General features: G+C 41.8%; 2 protein-coding genes across 3 annotated transcripts in view; one reads left to right on the forward strand and one right to left on the reverse strand.

The window, feature by feature from the left end:
* Positions 1–7525, forward strand: part of MLLT10 (MLLT10 histone lysine methyltransferase DOT1L cofactor) — a 119850-nt gene extending 112325 nt beyond the window's left edge. Inside the window, 5 exon segments of the mRNA XM_048511868.1 lie at positions 531–619; positions 736–1079; positions 3248–3350; positions 4317–4505; positions 5990–7525. Of these exon segments, the coding sequence (XP_048367825.1) occupies positions 531–619; positions 736–1079; positions 3248–3350; positions 4317–4505; positions 5990–6034 (770 nt within the window). The 3' untranslated portion in view covers positions 6035–7525.
* A 2441-nt stretch (positions 7526–9966) lies between these two features.
* DNAJC1 (DnaJ heat shock protein family (Hsp40) member C1) overlaps positions 9967–22299 on the reverse strand; it is an 84933-nt gene continuing 72600 nt past the window's right edge. The window contains exons 10-12 of one of the 2 annotated variants that reach the window (XM_048511394.1): positions 14917–14965; positions 12083–12477; positions 9967–10456 (exon numbers count right to left, since the gene is read on the reverse strand). In XM_048511394.1, coding sequence (XP_048367351.1) covers positions 10388–10456; positions 12083–12477; positions 14917–14965 — 513 coding nt within the window. In that variant the 3' untranslated portion in view covers positions 9967–10387. Of the gene's footprint in view, positions 10457–12082; positions 12553–14916; positions 14966–22299 lie in introns of both variants that reach the window. The other variant, XM_048511393.1, reaches the window with a different exon arrangement.

Consider the following 22299-nt stretch of genomic DNA (forward strand, 5'->3'; position numbering starts at 1 on the left):
TTTTGTGTTAAGCTTTGTCAACATTACCAGAAGGCTTTGCATTTGCAGCCTTTTACCTGTATTACCATTATGTGCATATTTTAAAGAACAGTTTTATTATTGGTCTCTCCTACTGTATGACCTGTCAATTGTCCATGTGTCTGATAACAACTTTACAAGGGGAAGGGAATGGAATATGCACTTTGGAAAGGGGCAACTTTTCAACTGAGATTGATGAAATTTACTTAAGGGCTTTGCCAGGCAAACCTTTATAGTTTTTGCAAAAAATCACATTGCAGGAGAAAAGAACTAAATGCTTTTGAAAGCAGTGAAAGCCCGCACTTTCAGCTACTTGTGGTTATATTCATATTCAGTCGTGAAATTCATTGACATAATTAGATAAGGGCTTCAGTCTGATTAATGCATATATTGCTTTGGGTTAATGATTAAAAGAAATTAAATTCAATTTTATGTAAGTGTTCCACATGGAGTTAGATTTTATGTATTTCGGATACAGAAGTTAATTCCCTTTTTTTTAAAATTGTCACTAGCTGCTAGCACTGATTCTTTGAACAGCAGCAAGAGCCCTCATTTGGGAACCAGCTTTCTACCAGACAATTCCCTTCCTGTATTAAATCAGGTACAGTTTGCTTTTTTCACATTGTCTTCAAGACTTGTAGTAGGTTAATACGGTCCTCCTATTCTTTTATTGTTATGTGAAGTTTGGTACAGCTGAGCCTTTCTTGTTTTCACTAGGAAATCAACTCCAGCGGACAAAGCACCAGTAGTTCCTCTGCCCTTTCTACTCCACCACCTGCTGGGCAGAGTCCAGCTCAGCAAGGCACCGGAGTTCAACAGGTCAATGGTGTGATGGTGGGGGCACTTGGTGGTGGAATGCAGACTATGACATCTACCATTCCTGCAGTGGGTGGAATAATTGGAACTCTGCCAGGTAACCAGCTGGCAATCAATGGAATTGTTGGGACATTAAATGGGGTAATTCAGACTCCTGCCACAATACCACAGAACCCGTCTGCTCTCTCTCACACAACTGTGACACCGAATTCAACACATCCTTTGCCGACTACATTGAGTAACAGGTAAGCCTTTGCTTGTTCTGAGTTTGTATTGTTAGGCCATATTTGAAGTTTCTCTCAAAACCAATGGTTGTGTAGAACGAACTTGCTGAGGGAAGGCATTAAATATGCGAAAGGTTTTTTTTAAAAAAGAAGCAAATCATGGACTTTGTGTGACACTTGGATCTTTCTTGTGGATGTTAGTGCAAGTTTATCATAATTTGTTTCAGTTGCTTGAATAACATGGCAGAAGGTGAGTTTATCTGATTTTTTAAAACTTTTGTTGCACCTGATATTAAGGAAATTGGAAATGTGATCAACTCATTCACAAGAATAAGTTTAACGTGAAGGTAGATTATGCTGAGTAGCTATGTTAGTCCATATGTACCAGTAGAAAAAAGCCAGAGTCCTGTAGCACCTTTAAGACTAACAAAATTTCTGGCAGGATATGAGCTTTCACAGCTCACTTCTTCAGATACCAACTTAAGCTGAGTTCAGCATGAACCAGCATCATAACATAACTGTGCATAAGTTGCTGTCTGGCACAAATGAAAATCAAGATCCTAGAATCGTAGAGCTGGAAGAGACCACAAGGGCCATCAAGTCCAACCCCCTGCCATACAGGAATACACAATCAAAGCACTCCTGACAGATGGCCATCCAGCCTCTGTTTAAAAACCTCCAGACTCTACCATCCTCCGAGACTGTCAGGAAGTTCTTCCTATTGTTTAGGTGGAAGCTCTTTTCCTAAACCTTGAATTCATCACTCCTTGTCCTAGTTTCTGGAGGAGCAGAAAAACAGCTTGCTCCCTCTTCAACATGACATCCCTTCAAATATTTAAACATGGCTATCCTGTCACCCCTTAACCTTCTCTTCTCCAGACCTCAGTCTCTCCTCGTAGGGCATGGATTCCAGACATTTAACCATTTTGGTCCTTGGTTAAACCTTTTGATTTTTGTTATGAAGTGTTTGAATTGTTCACTACAGATTTCCTGGGACAGGAGATTGCTTTCCCCCTACTAGTACACAACATTTTTTAAAAGCCTGAATTCCTTCCCTAGATTGTATATGTTTAACTTTTAAGCGTGTTAGATAGTGGATTAATGCACTCTACACAAAATGTCAACATGAAATAAAAATGCCTTTTAAAAATACATTCACTTAAATATAATCACTCCAGTGGACAGTAAGAGTACAGGGTGCCTTTCCTTTCAGAATGTTTATTTACTTCATTTATGCTCTGCCATATGCCTGCGGGGGCCCAAACTGGCTTATATCATCCTACTCTCCTTCGTTGTATTCTTCCAACAACTCTCTGAGGCAGGCTAAGCTGAGAGTGGGTGACCCAAGTCAATCAGCAAGTTTCCATGACAGAGTCAGGATTCAAATCTGCTTCTCTGACATCATAGTCTGAGACTCTAACCATTACACATCACTACACACATGCTACAACACAAGGGGAGAGCATTTGTTACAGGGAAGGTGGCTATTTTTTCTTAGCAGAAGAAGAAGAGACCAGTCCCATCTTGGATCACCTTTCTGCACAGGATAAGGAAGCTGGGATTTCCCAGAGTACCATAAAGTCCAGAAGAAGAGAGAGGGATTTGGCAGCAAAAGACTGTCTCACTGGACTGTGAAGCAAATAAGATGGGAGGGTTTGGTCACTTGCTCACCTGGGTTCAGCCCCATAGTTTCTTTCCTTTGTGCTTTAGTTGTGGTTCCATAGTTTCCCAGATATGGCGGGAGTGGACCACAAGGCACAGTGGTCGTGGCGATGGTGGAGAGATACAGCCTGGCCTTGCTCCAGCGAGGGACATGGAACTTGGCAGCAGTTGTTTTATTTCTCTGTCTGCAGAATAGCTGAGAATAATATGGAGAGGTATCTTGGTGACTCATAAGCACTGAACACAGTCCCTAGAGCAGGGGTCTGCAACCAGCGGCTCTCCAGATGTTCATGGACTACAATTCCCATCAGCCCCTGCCAGTATGGCCATTCTGGCAGGGGCTGATGCGATTTGTAGTGCATGAACATTTGGAGAGCCGCAGGTTGCAGACCCCTGCCCTAGAGTGACACTGTGTACATAGTTGGGATTCTTTTGCTTGTGCTGAAAAGGCAACATAGAAGTGAACTGGTGAAGGTGCCAAGCTACACTTCTAATCAAGTGTTTTTTTAAAAATAATTATACTGTAGTGCCTCCGGACTTGGATTTCTTCCTGACCAGCAGAGGCAACTTTTGCTACATCAACAACACCAGCAATTTCAGCAGTTATTGAATTCTCAACAATTCACATCGGTAAGTTCTGCTGTTTTATAAGTTCGGTTTTTCTCCGTCTGTCAGCCCAGCAGCGTAGATTATTAGGGACTGCTCTCCCTTCCACACCCCAACCCTGCTCAGAAGACATGGCCAGACCTTGTAAGTGGCTCCAAGGGAATTTGAAAGAACATTTTTCTTATCTGATGAGCAGGAAGCACAGGGTTGGCAGCATGGGAATATGGAGCATGCTTTGAAGAGCTCACATACATTTGGGTCCTTCTGCCCTCCTCTCTCCTACTGTGGGGGGATTTCAAGCCTTCCCAGTTGAAAAGCGGCAGAATGGCTCCTGCCAAAGCTAGAAATGGTCAGAATAGTACAACGTCTTGAAGGGAGGAGCACTGCAGCTGCAGGTGCCACTTGGGATTGGGCAATCTGCTGGAAAGAGCCTTGTCACAGTAAAGGGCAGTGCTGGGTTATGCATGAGGGAGTGGTCTATCAAAGCCTGTTTGATCACAATGGAACACTGAAACCCTTTCCCACTTTCAAGCGCAACAGAAGTACAGCCAAGATTTCTCCCTGACCACTGATCTTTAGACCTACTCTGGCAAGTTTAGGGGGCAGTACTCTTTGAATCTGCCACGCTGGCTGAGTTGTTTCCTGCTCTAAATTTTGGTGCTAGAATTAGGAAGGTAGGCAGATCCATCAGGGGAATAGAGCAAGTGGAGAAGCCAAGGAAAGGGCCAGAGCTACTCAAGGAGCTGCTGCACATGAAAATATAAATGGTGTCAGCACACATCCCTTTACTGTTAGACCTATGGCTGCTTAAAAGGTGACTGACTTACCAAGGTTTGACTAGAGACTTGTCACAGCTCAACTAGTGAAGAACTCATTGTTCACCTTAGTCTGGCTTTCCCCCACTGACCTACATGTTTCTTCTGAACGCATAAAGAGTAGGTTCACCCATTAAATGACTGACTAGAATGTTCCTCCTCTGTCGTATTCAAGGAACAGCACCAGGCTCTTCTGTATCAACTAGTGCAGCAGCATCACCAACCTGAAGTGCAGCAGTTGCAGATTTCGGGAGCAGCACAGATTCCTATCAGTAACTTGCTGGCCGGCGCTCAGGCCTCTCCGCTTCATGCCGCTACAACAAATCCATTTCTTACTATTCATGGGGATAATGCGACTCAAAAGGTAACTACTCTGTGTATTCATGTACCATTTACACCAGAGTGAATCGAAAAGAGTCAAGTCAGAGGAAGTTCTTGTCTTATTTGGTTGCAGCCAGTAGTGGGATTCAGCCAGTTCGCACCATTTCGGCAGAACTGGTTGTTAGAATGGTGCTTGTAAACAACCAGTTGTTAAATTATTTGAATCCCACCACTGGCTGCAGCTGCTCAGAAACCATAGCTGCCCAAGCCACCGAAGTGTTGGTGCTGCCATAAAACATGTGACCTAGCACCCTTTAAAAGTATCCTCCTGCCTCAGTATTATTCTTGGGTTCTAAATCTTGCTGTTACGTTTGAATTGGCTGCTTTTGGAGCCATTCTTTTAAAGCAGGGCTTCAACTTTTAACATTCAATAAGTGTATCATGATGATAGTTCTATATACATGAAGGGTGTGCTTTCCTTCACATAAACCAAGTAAGCACCATTCATGCCACATTTGAGGGAATGAGTGATCAGGACCTTGGTGTGCAGCCAAGGAAGTCTCGCATATTTTTTCCTTAGCATTTAGCCACTGCTTTAACTGTCGAACCAAGACTTCTTAATCATGCTCAAATACCTTTGAATCCCAAGTTGCGAAGAAAAATAGAACAAACAGATAAACCCATTAAAATAGATATATTGGTCAGTGGTCTCAATTACACATATGTGATTTATTACCCAAGTTTCAAATTTAGCATCTTTTTGTGATATTGAAGGGCCTGGTAAAATCAACAGTACCATGACGGAAAAGTAATAATTGTTTTTGAGGCCAGTTCTGGTGTGATGTAAAAGGGAATTACAAAGAAAATGGAAACAAAAGGCCTTTTAAAAACAAACAAACATGTGTTTGTTAGCTTTTACCCCCGTCAATTAAAACTTGATGTGATTGATTGGCATGTGTCCCAACTTGACAGAACAGCTACCCATTTCTAAGTCAAAATGTAGATTACATTTGGCTGATGAGCCTGCCCTTTTCCATTTGCGGCTGTTCAGTTTTGGGGAGACATTGGTGCCACCTATTCTCCTAAGCCTGCTGTCAAAATTTTGCGTTGGAAAGCTCTGATCTCAATTTTGCCTACAGTGAAAAAACAGAAACTGCTTGACTCTTAAGGGCAGGAGAAGAGGCTTTGTGACTGGTGCTCCCCTCCCCCCTTTGTTCGGGATGCTGAGGTTCATCTGGAATGCCCTTTCAGTCAACAGCAGGGAACAAAAAGCTGGGCCCCCCTGCTGCTTCCACAGTGGTCCTTCCTTAAGCAGAGACACAGCTGGGAGGGAGAGGAAGCAGCAAAATCAGTCTGCAACTCTCCACAAAGTTTGGCTTGTTGCTACGAGAGGGTTGCTGAACATACGAAAACTTGGAAAATGTTTACGAAGCATTAACGTGACATGGAATACAATGCTGTTTTCTGTCGTCAGAACTTTCCACGATGATTGAGAGTTTGCGATAACGCATTTCCTTTCCCCTACAGAGGCTCAATGACAAAACTGGACCTGTTGCCTCGGAAAAGAACTGACTTTTGGGCAACTGGAGCATTTGAACTGCGTCTCCTGCTGTGATAGCACTTCATCAGGCTGCAGGCTGCAGCCACTCATTCCCTGCAGGTATGACTCGCCACAACAAGGAGCTAACTGCGCACTAGAAAAGAGGCTCTTCCTGGAGGTGTTATTGTAAGGCTTGGACCTTGTTGTTTTTTGTTGCACTGAAAAAGAAATGTTTTCTTCAGATTTCATGAGACTCTAGAAAAAGTCTTGTTCATACCAGAGACGCCTGTTGAACAACTGCTTGAACTCTGCTGCTGAACAAATAGCCTGGTATTGTATTGGAGGGCTGATCAAACAGCCAGCTGGATCTACTTCTTTATCTGAAGAAAGCAAACCAAATTTGCAATATCTGCCAATGACAGTAGTTCCTGTAGATGGACAAGTTTCAGCGTTTAGGAATACCAGTTTTTTCTCCAGCTGAGGGCTAGATAAACTTAAGTCTTCTCTTGGCTTGGCTTTTAATGGATATTTTGCTGGAAGGTGAACTTTTAAGGAGAAATGGCGAAAGGTGATTAGTCTTGAGTTGGATTGTTAAGATTGCTGGAATTTTTTTTTTCAGAGATGATGAATTTTACCAGATGAGAAAGCAGCTCAAGTCATGGTAGTGTTTGACCTACTCCCAAGTGCCTGTTGCTTACCTCTGTTGGGTTGGAATGGCTTTAAACAGCTGGGCGTGCACTAAACAAGTCTTGGAAAGTTGTCAGGGTGGGACACCCTCGCACCAGCAGCCTCCCCCCATTAATCTGCCTTTATTAGAAGTGTGTGTCACTGTAGATAGCTCAGGCAAATTTCTACCTGGGTTGCTTTCCACTAATAAATTACCAAAAAAAGAGAGGAGAGGTATCTTAATATTTCTAATGAAAAAGTATGAACGGGTGAAGTGTTTGAATATATTCACTTTGAATTGTTTAATTAATCGTATGACTATGCAGCATAGCAGAAGATAGATTGAAGTTGGGGGCTAATGACCACTAATTTGAAGTTTTAAAGTGTGAATTATTAGTGGAAAAATACCCAAGTATAATTAGACCTTCACTGTGTACTTAAATGGAAGAACCCTTTTGTTTCTGCAATATTGCTTGGTTAAACATTGCACAGTTCTTACCTCATTTCTGTAAATAGGTTTTGTGACTTGTTTTGTATTGTGAAAATTCATAAAAATGTGGATATTTTGATTTGTAATATTTCTAATTGGTAGATTTAATTGAAATAAAGAATAATTTATTTTTATATGTTCATGGGATTTTTTTAAAAAATCAAAAATCACTTTTGTAGATAATTTACTAAATAAATCAGTATGGTTTAATTTGCTTAAACCGCTCATTAATATTCTGTAACAGTTTGTACAAAGAATTGCTGTTTTGCCTAGATGTAAAATTGCAAGTTTATAAAAAGTATGTACAAAGCTTTGGTTAATAAATTTTAAATATTGTTTATGGTTATAAAAAATAAGGATACTTGGATTTCCTGGCCATTCTTTCTCCTGTTTTATGCCGGATTTTCTCAGTTGTACTATTTTGTTTTTTTTAAAAAAACCCTTAAATTCCTCCTTTGTACTGTTAATGAGACTGCTTTCAACAATTATTACAATGACAACATAGTTAATTAAACTCACAGTGAAGCAGATAAAACAATAATGAGATCAAATACCCCATGCTAAAAACCAGGATTAAAATTAACTATGTGAGAAGGAACTGAACTGAACAAAAACCTGGGAGAAAATCTTCACCTAGCACCTCCAGCTCTTGTACTTTGGTGCTAGGAGACGGATGTGGGTAATGATATCCCCCGATCAAGATGACACTACAGAAAAGGCTGTGCTCCTAGTGACCACCTTTACTTACTTTAGAGGACAGGGAAATGGTGGTGAAGATAATGCACAGCAGAGCTCCTGTCGTTGGTTTTCACTGTTATGTAAGTTTGGGGGGCAGGTAGTATGGCCAGATCTTAGAGACCTAGGGGAGTGAGTGCGCCTGCACCAGGCAGCCTGCAGAGGGGGACAATGGCAGCAGATTATGTGAAGAAAAAATGTATATAATATATGGGGGTGTCAATTTGTACATTTGTCCCCTTTCAAACAAGTGTCAATCTGGTCCTAGCAGCTTGTATTATAAACTGGCCTGCAGGTGGCCCAGACTGCTTGGTGCTTCATGAATTACACTTGGAAGCACACTGGAAGTGACTGTAGATTTTTAAAAGTTGCAAGGTATGTTCTCTGAGTCACACTAGCAAGTAACTTTGCTGTGTCACTTTGCACCATTTGAAACTTCTGAATACACCCTGGATTAGATCACAGCATAAGTGACTGATCGAATTGTCTCTCTGAAAGCTTCTACTGGCATAGCACTCAAAGCTCAGGCTTGATTTGGTTTAGAATTTTGCGGGGGGGGGGTGTAAAGGGGTGGTTCCATGGAATCTGTGATACTCTCTTCCAATATCACATCTCAAAGGACTCTCCTCTCCTCCTATCAGCTTTCTACATTGTCCAGCTTTCACACCCATACATCATAATGGAATATTATGGCATGACTTAACTTGATCTTGGTTGCCAGTGACACATCACTTAAGAATCTTTTCTAGCTCCTTCATGTCTGCCTTTCCTAGTCTCAATCTCCTTCGGATTTCTTAAGAACATAACAAAGAGCCTGCTGGATCAGATCAGAGTCCACCTAGTGCAGCACTCTGCTACTCACAGTGGCCCATGGCCCACCAGGTGCCTTTGGGAGTTCACATGCAGGATGTGAAAGCAATGGCCTTCTGTTGCTGCTGCTCCCAAGCACCTGGTCTGCTAAGGCCTTTGCAATCTCAGAACAAGGAGGATCAAGATTGGTAGCCATAGATTGACTTCTCCTCCATAAATCTGTCCAAGCCCCTTTGGTTGCAGTCTCCCTTTTGGTTCTTGGTTGCAGTCTCCCTTTTGGTTGATGATGGAGCCACCACTTCAATATCTTCATTGTCCACCCTAATGCTGAGTATTGCTTAAAGGTCAAACCAAGTACCATGTCAACCAGTGGTACCACTAAGCATGCTTAAAGCTATTGATGTTCAATATATTAGGATCAGAGTACGCCATAAAATATTTTAACAAGGCTTCAGGCTTGTATAGGCCTTTTCAATAGAAGGAGGTTAAAGGTAATCAACATGTTGTAAAGATAGCTGCCAGTATGTGCAGTTTTACTTTTTTTGGTTTCCTAAAACAGGAACAGGACATATACCTGAGCTGCTTTCTGGCATGCAGGGTTGCCTAAATCCACTGATTTTGGGCATACTAGTGAGACATGAAAAAGCTAAAGTTCTCCATCTGTGCATAATATCACGTTCGGCCTTGTTGCAATTAGCCTGGTCTGGATTAAACTAGTCCTGTACCTCTGTAGGAGATGGCATCATTTGATCACTTATAAAGCAGCCACCCTAGGAAGAATTTTTTGTAGATTCTCTCCATGAGCCCTGCTTATTTATTTAAAATGTTTGTACTCTGCCTTTTTCCAAGTATTCAAGTCAGTTTACGCATATGACACTACAAAATGCTTTGGGCTTACCAAATGCCAATGAGGATGAGCTGCTTTAGGGACTGGTACTAGAATTTGATCTTGCATTTTAACTCAGAAAAATATCACTGCGCTTGAGTTTATGGAATACTGTAGAAGACTTTTCCCCTGAAAGAACGCTGAAGTCCAGGTTGTATTTTAAAGTACTGTTGTTTAGTTCCACATTCTAAGTATGGATGCCGTTGCCTAAGACTTCCCATTGCTATTCAGTGACAAACTATATGCCAACCTAAGTGGCTGTAGTGTTTGATGTGTAATTTTGAACAGGCACTTGAAAGTATACCCTACTGCACCATCTGCTTATTTGAAACACACAGATGTAGGTTTCAGAAACAAAAATGAGATTTCCAGCACTCTGCATCTCCAGAAATGTATTGTGATGGCTTTTGTAATAGCCTTGCTCCAATAGTGTTGAGTTTACAAAAGGCACCGTTCACCTGACTAAAAAGGAAAGTGAATTAACACAAAATAATTAGTCTAACCTAAGGCAAAAAAAAGCATATTTGTCATCTCCAGCAAATAGACTCTAGTGATTTAAGTTTTCAACAATACAGGTTCCTAAACTATCCAACTATGAAGATAAGCGCTAGATCATGTCCATATTTTCCAGTACAAAAATACATTTTGATCTTATTAACATAATTTTAAAGGCATAAAAGTTATTTATTTGTATTACTAAGGCACATGACGTACTGAAATACTGACATACAAAAATACACGTCACTGGATATGATGATTAAAATATCCTAGTACGGTAAGCACAATTCTTCCACGTGTTCAGCTCTTTGCCATTTTTTTCTTTTGTATGAGTTCAACCAGCAACTTGTATCTAGCCATGCATTCCTCCTGTAAGGAGAAAAAGAAAAACTTAACCATTAAAGTGATCTTAAAGTGCTTTTGTTAGAAAATGACACTTGCGGTTAAAAATGGTCATCTGCATGTACTTAACAGGTTATGCCAAGAATCAATATTTTGGGAGTGTTTTGTAAGGGTCAGTTTCATATTGCTTAATTTATCCATGTGTGTTCATGACCACATCTATGGCTTTGTGCAAAAAAAAATATGCAAATAAAAGTGGTACTAACATCATTGCTGGGATTGCAACCCTACTTCTTGCTGCAGTTTTGGGGCAGGGTGCTAACTCATTGCACACACAACTCGTGGCCCTCCAGATGTTATGGACTACAGTTCCCATCATCCCCTGCCAGTATGATGCTGACAGGGGATGATGGGAGCTGTAGTCCATAACATCTGGAGGGCTGCGAGTTTGACACCTGTGAACTAGTTCACACTAATACACCATAGCACACAGAAATTCAGTAGTGTGAATCCATACTTAATGGACTCACATTTTGAGAAGAGGGATGATTAATGCTTCTCCATTGTATCTAAAAGTACAAGGAAAGTTTCATTGTTCTCTAAAAACAAATTGTTTTTTTCCTGATATATTGAAATCTTCATCAAAGCACAAAATCAACCCAAACCAATGCAAATGCTTCAGGTCCAATATGCAGACTTCTCTATAACACTGTTTCAGAGTCAGTGCTGTGCAAAACCAACCCAAACATCAGAAAAGTCCTGCCCCGGCAATGAAAGAAGGAAGGAACGGAACAATGTCTGAGACAGATTAGTCAAACTCCACTCCTGGTTCTCAAGTGACATTTTGTAAAAGCCCAAATGCATTCCCTCTTCCTTCCTGTTGAACTTTTGGCACAGGCAAGACAGAGGCACCCTACTGTTCAAGCACTTGAAACTCCTTTAACAACGTTGACCCTTTTTAGAACTTAGCCATGGGCAAATTACAGGACAGATCAGGAACACTGCCAGCACTTCACTGCTTTATAATTTAGTGTCCTCGGCTGCTTATTTCCTGTATCTCAAAGTATGTAACGTTCAGCTGATAGGCAGTTTAATATGCCACTTTAAGAACGATGGGAACGTAACATGATTACTACATTCTTATTCAAATATTAGGAGCTCCGTGACACAAAGTGGTAAGGTGCAGTACTGCAGCCAAAGCTCTGCTCAAAACCTGAGCTAGATCCGGAGGGAAGTTGATCTCAGGTAGCCAGCTCAAGGTTGACTCAGCCTTCCATTCTTTTGAGCTTGGTAAAAGGAATATCTAGTATAAACGATAGGGGAAGGCAATGGCAAGCCACCCTGTAACTAAAGCCTGTTTAGTAAACATCATGATGAGATGTCACCCATATTCCAAGGTTCAAGCTCTCACAGAAATAATGCGTGGAGGTGGAAAATATGATAACCACTAAAACAGCCAAATGATCCTAATTAAACATGCATATCTCCTTCTCTTTAGGTGTCATTCTGCACCCTAAATATACTTTAACAGAGTGCAAAATCACTTGCTGAAGTTGGTTAGCCTTTCCAAGATTGGCTTTTGCTTCAGTGTTAGGCTGAGGGAATGTATCAAAGAACACCATGGCTCATCCTGCCCAAAAATAGTGACTCTACCTTGCTTTTCCCTGGAACGAATTTCGCAATTTTATCCCAGCGCTCCGCTGTGCCCTTTGGATACTGCTGTAACGCGAGCTCCAGCAGCTTCTGTTGGTTTTGAGTCCACAAGTCTTCTGAACTGTGACATCTCTCCCGTTTTCTGGACTCATCATCACTACACTCCTCTTGTTCTGCCGCATCAAAGTCTTTCTGGCGCCTCCCTCGACATTTGTCCTCCACTGTTTCTTTCACCCCTGGGAGCGAAGGGTCAGTTCTGGCAGTGACTTTCCGCTTGCGATGTCTGGTTTCGCTCAGTGCTGTCTGCTGCTGATGCATTGTTGCCATGTCCTCTGGATCATAGCTGCATTTTGCTGCTTCTTCCTCTTCCTCTTCTCTCTGTGTGATTATATGATCTGACAAGTTAACACCGACCTTGTTGGATTTCGAGTTCTGGGCCAGCATTTTCAGCTCGGAGAGCCTAATAATACCTGTTGAAAACAGCACTTTCAGTTTGATTTGTGATGTCAAATGAACACTGGTGAGGGGAACCCTTGTTCCAAGCTGGTCTACTACTTTTAATCTCTGATATGATTCTACAACAGTTATCCTCAAACACGAAGACTCAAATTTACCCTTGAAAGTGTGGAAGTGTCCTTTTTATTTTCATTGCCTGACTATCCCCAGAAATCAAACTGCTTTTCTATTGACTAGACTGAATGCTTTTCCATCCCTTTTTGGTGGGATGTTTCCAAGGAGTGCCCGACTGTGCACGTTTTTGCTTTATAGAATGGTTATTTAGGCACCACTCACAACTCAGGGCTAATTCTCACATTAGACACTTAATGACGGCATTTCAGCTTTACTGCTGCAGTTACAGGCAGAAAAGGTGACCAGTATATTCAGTAGTGGCTCTATCACCCAGTTCCAACATCCACTACTCTACTTTTCCCCTTGCTCTGTGTTGCCAGGACAGAGAGATCACAAGGTACCAGTGACACATCCATCACATACTTCCTTTCAGAACACTGTCTGAAGATGAATCATGTAGTAACCTTGGTCAGTAGGCAGGGTTGGGTCTGGACAGTGCCTGGATGGGAAACTAAACTGCCTTGGGAATTGTAAGCACTAAAATCTAGATATAAATATCAACCACAAGAGGGGAACCCTGAGAAACCCAATAGGACAAAGGAAATCCTACAGCCATGCTGGGCTCCAAGTCACTCCTCTCTTGCCACCCCAGCCTTTTCCTGACTCCCCAACCCTCCTGCCAGCCAAACCCCAATCAGCTGGGAGGCAAGGTGAAGGAGGTTTGGACCGCATCCCATACCCCTTCTTGCTACTGCCAGTCAGCTGATGGCGGTAGGACATGATTTCACCTCCTCTCCCCAGCAGTAGGCTGGTAATAGTGGTAAGAGGCTTGAAGCAGAAAATACTCAAGAAGTGCTTTCTGCTCCAAGCCGCTCCTTATTCACCACACAGCTGATTGGGGGTGGATGGCTCCAAGCATTGGTGCCTCCACCTTTCATCCCTCTGCTTGCCTTGTTTCTGCTGCCAGCTCTCCCTCCTCTGCCTGCAACCCTCCTGCCATTCTCATGTCCTTGTTCTGCTACTGCTTTCTTTCCTCAACAGATCCTTAAAAATTCTCAGTGTAATGCCAACCACAGTCTCACAAACTCTTAGTCAGCATTTTGTTGCTTGAATCATGAGTTCTGTTGCAAGAAAAACTACTACTTTTCTAACTTTGGGTTTTTTTTTAACCTTTCTTCTTTTTTTGGGCAAACCTAGGGCTTTCTTTGAGTTTGTTGATAAATCCCACCTATATCTGTATGGCTCCACTGTGGACTGGTCTGTACTCTGGGGCCACATTCGTAACTGGATAGCAACATACATTTCCAACAGCTTTCAGTCATTCCGGAGCCATCTGCTTTTCATAAAGCTACTAAAATGCTGCAGAGGAAGCACTAATTTCTACAACTTCACATTCACATTGACTTTAAGTTATTGCTCTGCTGCAAAAGAACACCTGCTGGAATTCCCCACCTGTGTAGACCACAATAAAGCTGAGAAATGCAGGGACAGTATGATCGAGGAAGAAATGTCTTATATTCTTACACACAAATCACTTAGATTAGTTGTGCCTCAACGGTTAAGAGGTCCACAGGGCAAATCACTAGCCCACCACACTTTGGTATGAATAAAATAGATAAACCGAGTCTCAAAGTTAGTTCACCTCATCCTTTTAAATTTGCTCAGTTAAGCACTACATTTTTTTTGAAGAGACGGAACTAGTAACAACAACGCCAGTTGAAAGAGACCTTGGCTGAGGGTCTGTCCCTTCTTTTCTGCATATATTCTGGGTATGGCCAGAGGTGTCCCCAAAAGACAACAGCCAAAGAGCTGCAGTACTTGGGTGTCCTTGGCTCTTAGCCTGAGGCCTTGTGTGTGCCTGGTCAACAGAACCATCACCAGTTTGGGATGTCTGTGTGGTTCACTGCCTTGCTAAAGTATTTATTTAAAACATTTTAATGCTGCCGTCCTATCCAGCTTAGGATCCTTAAGGAAGCAAGCCATCAAAACCATTAACACAAGTAATAAAACAATTAACACACACAAATAAAGAAAAGCCTCTAAGATGACCACAGCGACCAGGCAGATTCATACGGAAAGAAGAAGACAACTTTATTTACGGTCAATGACCAAATATGATTCATATGGGAATAATAACTACTTTTGTATGGGGAAAGAGTCTCTTTGTAGCTTCATTATTTTATTTTGTATGCTGTGTGAGTCCCCTGCATCAGAAAAAAACAGGATAAAAATGTTCTGAACACAGATACGCCTTGGAAACATACCTGGAGCACATGTAACAGAATCCTTAATCTGCTTGGCTTTCACAGTGACCTGTTCAAAACAAAACAAAAAAGCACAGAAAACAGGTTTATATCTATCACAACTGCTCAAAAATGTCTAAGTACAACGGATCACAACATTTCAAAAATATTTTTGAAAGTGGATACTATATGTCATGATCCATGATTGGTTTTATTTGATGTTGATGGGAGTGTGTGTGTGTGTGTGTGCGTGTGTGTGTGTGTGTGTTAACTGTGACAGTGCTAGCATATACCTGCTTTTGTAAAGTCACTGCTGATTGTGAGGTAAAAGTATTTAAATAAATAAATGCATCCTGGAGAGTCTTACAAATATACACTCTGGTAAACCCTTACAATAGCAACTTGCATATTTTTTTTTGCGAATCTATGGTCTAGACACTCTTCAGTCACACTGTATATGTTACATAGATCCTGTGTTGTTTTGAAAGTTAACACCTTGTGTTAGCAACATAATTTAAAAGCCCGTGTGCCTCCAGGAACTTCGTCCAGTCATGGACGGCACAGAGTTAGTTAATCATTTTGCCATCTTCTCGCTGACATATGGGATGCTTTCATAACTGCCCCTCTTTAACCTCACACTACCAGGCATCACGCTAATTAGAAAAGTGTGCTTATTTCTACCCACCTGTCGATTGTTTTTCTTCCTACCTGGGCCTTTTTCATGACGGCAACAAATCCCCCATCAGTCTGCCATTGCAACCTGAATGCAAGAGATTAGTGACCGCAGGGGCAAGCAGAATCAGTTTACATCCTCTCCGGCAAGCAAATGATATTATTTCATGAGGATGAAATTGGAGAACTCTTCGCCGTCACAGTTCAGAAAAACTGCACTTAATAACTATGCTAAAGGCTGGCTTTTTTTTTTTCATGCCAACCTGCTACTTCCACAGCTTTCACTCCCTCCGTGGATTTTAACTTTATAAAATAACAGTCAGGATTGTGAAAGGCCCCTGTCTAGGTGGAAAACGCTTCCACATCCGCCGGGGGGTGGGGTGGGGGGCAGTTTTTATGTCTGGTAGAATGTCTCATGATTTATAGCAATACGGCCTCCCCCCCTACACCAAAAAGAGACTCTGTCAAAAAGAGGAAACTAAAAGCCCTCTTTTTAGCATGGTGTAGTGGTTAAGAACAGTGGACTCTAATCTGGAAAACCAAGTTTGATTACGGTCTCCTCCACATGAAGCCTGCTGGGTGACCTTGACCTGCTGTAGATCTATCAGAACTCTTGGGCCCACCTACCTCACAAGGTGCCTGTTGTATTGCTGGGTGGATGTGGAGAGGGGGTGATTGTAAGCTGCTTTGAGACTCCTTACAGTAGAGAAAAGTAGGATACAAAAACCAACTCTTTTCCTTCTTCCTCTTGCAAACATAAAATAATCCTAAGAGGGTTTTGGATCTTCATCTGGGCCCACAGATCTTACATGGTCGCCAGGCACTACGCCGAGGCTGTTGAGCTACTTTTCAACAGCTACTGTTTATATTCACTTACATTATCATTTTAAGTTATAAAGTAACGTTCAGAATAGTCTCAGACCTTTAGGTCACATCCCAAAGATTCAGTAATGGTTATATGACTTTGATGATTTTGTCATTAAGAGGCTTATGTGCCTCTTGCAACCTGTGCATGCACCAATACCAAGTGTTTAATTATGAGGTTCATATAATGAATCTGGTCATCTCAGAATATGTGCCAATCTAACACAAAGCTAAGGGTTTGGTGAACACATCTGCAATCGTTTATTCTGTACGACAGTACTGCAAATCAACAAGTCTGTCTTCACACGTTTCTCATAAGATGATGCTTTACATCCATATGCCAGGTTTTGGAGTTTATCTTCTCCATCTGTGCAAACTTTAGGCATCCTTGGTCATCTTAAAAAATTGTATGTGTTTGGGTTAATCTATCCCAAAGTCCTGCATTAGTTGAAGTATCTATTTAAGTGGTTTGCATGCCTCAGCTGCACATAATGTACGTCCATTTGTTGTATCTGTATCTTCAGTAAAGGCAAAGTTCTGCTTTGCCTCTTTCAAATCGCTTTTTGGTAAGCATTTGATTAAGCTCTTTGTTTTAATCCATAGATGCTTTGAAGTTTGCACACAATTTGATTGTCTTTAGGTTATTCAAATCCTGGTGGCGGTTCCACATAGACATCTTCCTTTATTTATCCATGTAGAAAGGCAGCCTTTACATCTAGATGCTCCGCTTGCACCTTCCTTGCTGCTGTGGTCCTCAAAAGTAGTCTCACTGAAATATATCTCAACAGTGGTATGCCTTTAGCAGCTAGTTTTGCTTTGTAACTTTTTTACTTGCCCTTCTGCACCATGCTTGGTTTTACAGATCCATTGGCAATGCCTCACATTGGCATCCCACTGCCTTCTTTCCAGGTATAAGTGCTGTAAGCATCTGTGTTTTATTTTGAATTAATGCATCAGTTTCTTCTGGAGCTTTTCTCTGCCCTTCCACTTTTCTGGCAGGGCATTCTTGCAACGTCTTCCTACGTGGAAGGCTCTGGAACAACTCTGGGAGATAAGCAAATCTCAAAGCTGTTTGATCATGCTGAGTGTCTAACCCAGAGCTCTGAATTCCTTTGTTGGCTGAACAGGCTCTGTAGATGCTTCATGTACACTGTCCATGGGCTCTGATCTGCAGATGCTTCAAGTGCATGGCACTCAAATAGACTGTGTCTGGGAGTCTAAAATAAATATATTTTATTTATGGTCTTAGACCAAAACATGTGAGGGCTATCTGGCTGCGACATCTGTCACCTCATTGATCTCCAGGGTTGATTCGGCTGGCTAGGTGGGTGTCCCCTACCTCCCTTACCGCTCCATGTGCGTCCCTCCTGAAGCTGCACGCTCGGTGGAAGAAGACGACCATCCCAGAAAGAAGGAGCGTACCGTTCTTTGGTCAAAGGTATACGACAGCTGTTGAAGTAGATTCACTTGAATCTGCTTTCCCCTTTTCATCAATATAGATCACATTGCAGATTTTTATTACATCTGTTTCTGGGCTGAGGATTCTTATATTCTTTGCATCCCAGTGCACAACCTAAAACAATCTTGAGCTCTAAGCATTTTCCTTTTGGGATGTAAGAATATGCTTTTGATCCTCTCCATGATTCACACTGGTTTGTGCCCAAACCACTGTCCATGTGATGTGCTACTTGCATCCTTTGTAGGTAGTCTGTTTTGCAGGCAAGTTGCTGTATTAACGGCTTCTCCTCAATATTTTTTAGGCAGTTTTGCTTCATGCAGCATCTAGCCGTCTAGGTTAGGGAGCTACACCATTAATTTATGAACCAAAATGAACAGTCAGATGATGCTCATTTCCATATTCATCCAAAAAATTATTCTCCGCATTCCTACATATTTTCCATTATTGTTAGTGTATATTGCAACTGACATTCTCAGATCTATTATGAAACAGTCCAATATAAGCCTTAAATTTGTCCAGTACTTGGCTTTTCTGTCTAACCAAGAAGGTCACAGTATATCTTGAAAAATCATATATAACAGTTAGTAAATATTTGTTTCTAGATAGGATTTGTGTTTTAAAAGGTCCACGGACATCACTGTGTATTAATTCCAGAGGATACCGGGTTCTGCTTTTGTTCAGGAGCTTTGAAAAACTTGGGTCTCACACCCTTTGCTTGAATGCAAATTTTACCTTTCAGCTCCTGGGGACATCTAGCAATTTGAATATTCTTAGTTAAATTCCGGCTTTTAAGTTGTTTGACTGCATTAAGATCTCTATGTCCATAGCATCTTTGCCATAATAGAGTCTGCGGTTATCTGTGGTTCCTCCCTCCCTCCCTCCCTCCCTCCCTCCCTCCCTCTCTCTGTATTCATTTGTTAAATGACCCATTCTCCCACAGGTATGACATTTTAGTTCTCTTTTATCTTGTTTTAGCTTTATTTTGTATTGTGAACGAATTCACTTCAAAAATGCTTTTTCCTTTAATTCTTTGGTAACTTCTGCTAAAATAGTTTTTTCTCATCTCACAATGCTTAGAGGTCCTCTTGTGCGGGTCTGTCAAAGGAGATCACACTCCACAGTTTCTCTTGTTGTAGCACTTTTATCTTGACATTCCAGGTGCCATAATTCAAATCTGTTAATGCCTCAATGTGGGGGCCATGCCAGACTCCACAGGAGGTGACCATCTTAACTCCTTCACCTTTATCTGCTAGCTCTCCTGAATCACCTGACTTGATGGCCAACTTTTCCAGCAAGAGACATTTGAAACAGCTGGAAATTTGCAGGATCAGTTCAGATACACCTCTAAGATCTATGTGGGCAGTGCAGGAAGTACACAAAACTCAGGCCCCTTCCGCACATGGAGAATAATGCACTTTCAATCCACTTCCCATGTACTTTGCAGCTGGATTTTACTATGTGGAATAGCAAAATCCACTTGCAAATGAGATGGATTGAAAGTGCATTATTCTGCATATGCGGAAGGGGCCTCAGTGGTGCAGGATTATCTCAACATCAGAGCCTTGCCTTGCCATCTATGTTTAAGAAAAGAGGGACACTCACACAGATTTCCTAGAGCTAACACCATCTGAGCCTCTTTACCTTCCTTAACCTCTCCAGTTAGTGGTGAAGTCCATGTAAGGCTCTCTCATCCAGATGAAATGGGAACTACAGTGCCCAGAATGAATCTGAAATTATGGCGAAGTCAAAACTTGAAGACTACAAGTTAGTCCCTGTGCATATTGTAAACAGAGAGGAGGAGTGGCATACTGGTTAAGAGGGGCAGGCTCTAACCTGGAGAACTAGTTTAATTCCCCATTCGTCCACATGAAGCTTGCTGAGTGACCTTAGCCAGTCACGGTTGTCTCAAAACTTTCTCAGCCTACATGGAGGGTTGAGTCAATAGCTGAACATCTTTTGCCTTAAAACCCCTGCAGGGTCACCGTAAGTCAGCTGTGACTTGACAGCACTTCCTACCACCATACTGCAAACATAGAGAAGAGTTTGGATTTATATCCCCCCCCCCTTTTCTCTCCTGTAAGAGACTCAAAGGGGCTCTCTCGGCCCCCCTCACAACGAACACCCTGTGAGGTGGGTGGGGCTGAGAGAGCTCCACAGAGCTGTGACTAGCCCAAGTTCACCCAGCTGGCATGTGTTGGGAGTGCACAGGCTAATCTAGTTCCCCAGATAAGCCTCCACAGCTCAAGTGGCAGAACAGGGAATCAAACCCAGTTCTCCAGATTAGTGCACCTGCTCTTAGCCACTGCTGCTCTTAAACATACATATTTTCAAGGATATGTTTAATGGTTAAAAATGAATAATTCTGGCAACAATTAAACAATTATCATGTCTGATTATGATAAATTATTAAAGAGTTCAGTCATACAATATCCAAATTAGGTGCTGTCTTACTTACTGTGACTGTATGAGACCTTCCAGTCTAGGTAATATTCACTCTTTTGTTTATTACAAAATTTGTTCTCTGTAAAGTTTTGTTTTTTTCTACCTCTCAGATGGCAACAATTAAGATATGTGCGCTAAGATAGCATAGGGTGCAGCAGTTTGCAGCTTTCTCTCAAGTACAGAGTATACTTGCCATTCTGTTTGCAAAAGACAAATGGACTACTAAGCAGGACTACTCAGAAGAAAGCCAGTGGGGCTGACTCTCAGAGAAGGGTCTGTAAGACCCTTATCTGCTAAGTTATAAGTAATGTATTTTATGTTGCTAAGGAAACAGAATAAGTTTAGGAAAAGTAAGCATTTGATATTTTTCAGTTCCCTCCCCCCACCCGGCAATGGCCATAGATAGGATGCCCAGAGACTACACCTACCCCAAACATAATGAGCAGACAATGCACACAAAAAATCTCACCAACTGTTCAATTTACCTAAATATGATATGCTGAACTACTGTGAGATGAGATGTCTTCTGTTATGCTTCACACCTATATCCTTGTTCAGTGCAACTCACAAATGGCAGCATCCACATGGGCTACATGTTCAGTGTACTGGCCAGGGAAAATGCATAACAAATACCAGGGAGTTACAAAATAATTGTGATGGACCTCAGCAGCAGGCAGAGGCAGAAAAGCCAGAATCTAAAGTGTTAATCTTCACAGAGCCTAAATGTGTGAGTGACAGGCTGGGAACAGATGAAGTTTTAGAAGGAGTCAGAGCTTCTGTAAGTATTAGAAGATCATCTCCAAGTTCCAGAGAGAACAGATGTGTTCAGTGACTGTGAAAGATATGTGATGCTGGTGGGAAAAGAGTATTGGGGGGAAAAGGGACACTACTCTAGCCAGGAAGGGACATTATCTTCTAGGCCAGTGGTGGCAAACCTTTGGCACTCCAGATGTTATGGACTTCAATTCCCATCAGCCCCTTCCAGCATGGCCAATTGGCCATGCTGGAAGGGGCTGATGGGAATTGTAGTCCATAACATCTGGAGTGCCAAAGGTTCGCCACCACGGTTCTAGGCCCTAGGGAGAGAAGAATTCCTAGCCCAGGTTCTAAGAGCAGAGCTAGTTTATCTTCTGGACAGATTGGGTAGAGCTGAAGGAACTAACAGTGATAGATTTGTAAGAGAGAGGGACCATTTTCTAGTCAGAAGGGGAATTTACACTGTATTTGGGAGAAGAATTCCCGTCCCTAGTTCTTTAGAATGAGTTACTTCAAATGCTGTGAAGTTATCCTAAAGTGTGGCAAGGGAAAGCAAGTTGGGGGACTACTCTTTTTCATATAGTTTATAGGTACCAGAGTTAACACATGAACCTATGAGTGCAAGCTTGGGTTAAATTTGTGAAACATCTTGAAAGTCTATCATATTTTAAAGCATTAAGAATTCAGAGACTAACTGAAATCTTAACAATCAGTCAGACACCATCTGTGCTGAACTTTGAAAACAACTTTCCACTTATATATAGAACTGCCTCTTTCCTTATTCCCTCCTATTCTATTCCCCAGATGTGTTCAGTAAATTCTACTATTTATTTGTTTAACTTTGAAAAAGCTTCTTGTGTGGTTATCTAAGGTAAAACACAGAGAGAGAGAGAGAGAGAGAGAGAGAGAGAGAGAGAGAGAGAGAGAGAGAGAGAGAAGTCATCTCAGCTGCCTAAGCTGTCTCAGATAAACATTTATTTTGAAGAGGTACAGGGTGGGACTACTGAAGAGAAAAGCTGACCAGCAGAGAAGATCAGAAGAAAAGAAGATCAGAAGAATTAGGGAAAGTCTCTTTGCCTTTGGGTATAAGGGAGATGGGAGTTTTATCCCTTGTGATCCCCTGCCTTCACAATAATACAATGCACAACTGATCAGTGCACAGGCACCATTACAAATCTGGGGGGAAAAAACTTGGCAAGAGTCAGGGCCTC

Source organism: Sphaerodactylus townsendi, linkage group LG11 (genome assembly GCF_021028975.2).
Source record: "Sphaerodactylus townsendi isolate TG3544 linkage group LG11, MPM_Stown_v2.3, whole genome shotgun sequence".
Classification (NCBI taxonomy): domain Eukaryota; kingdom Metazoa; phylum Chordata; class Lepidosauria; order Squamata; family Sphaerodactylidae; genus Sphaerodactylus; species Sphaerodactylus townsendi.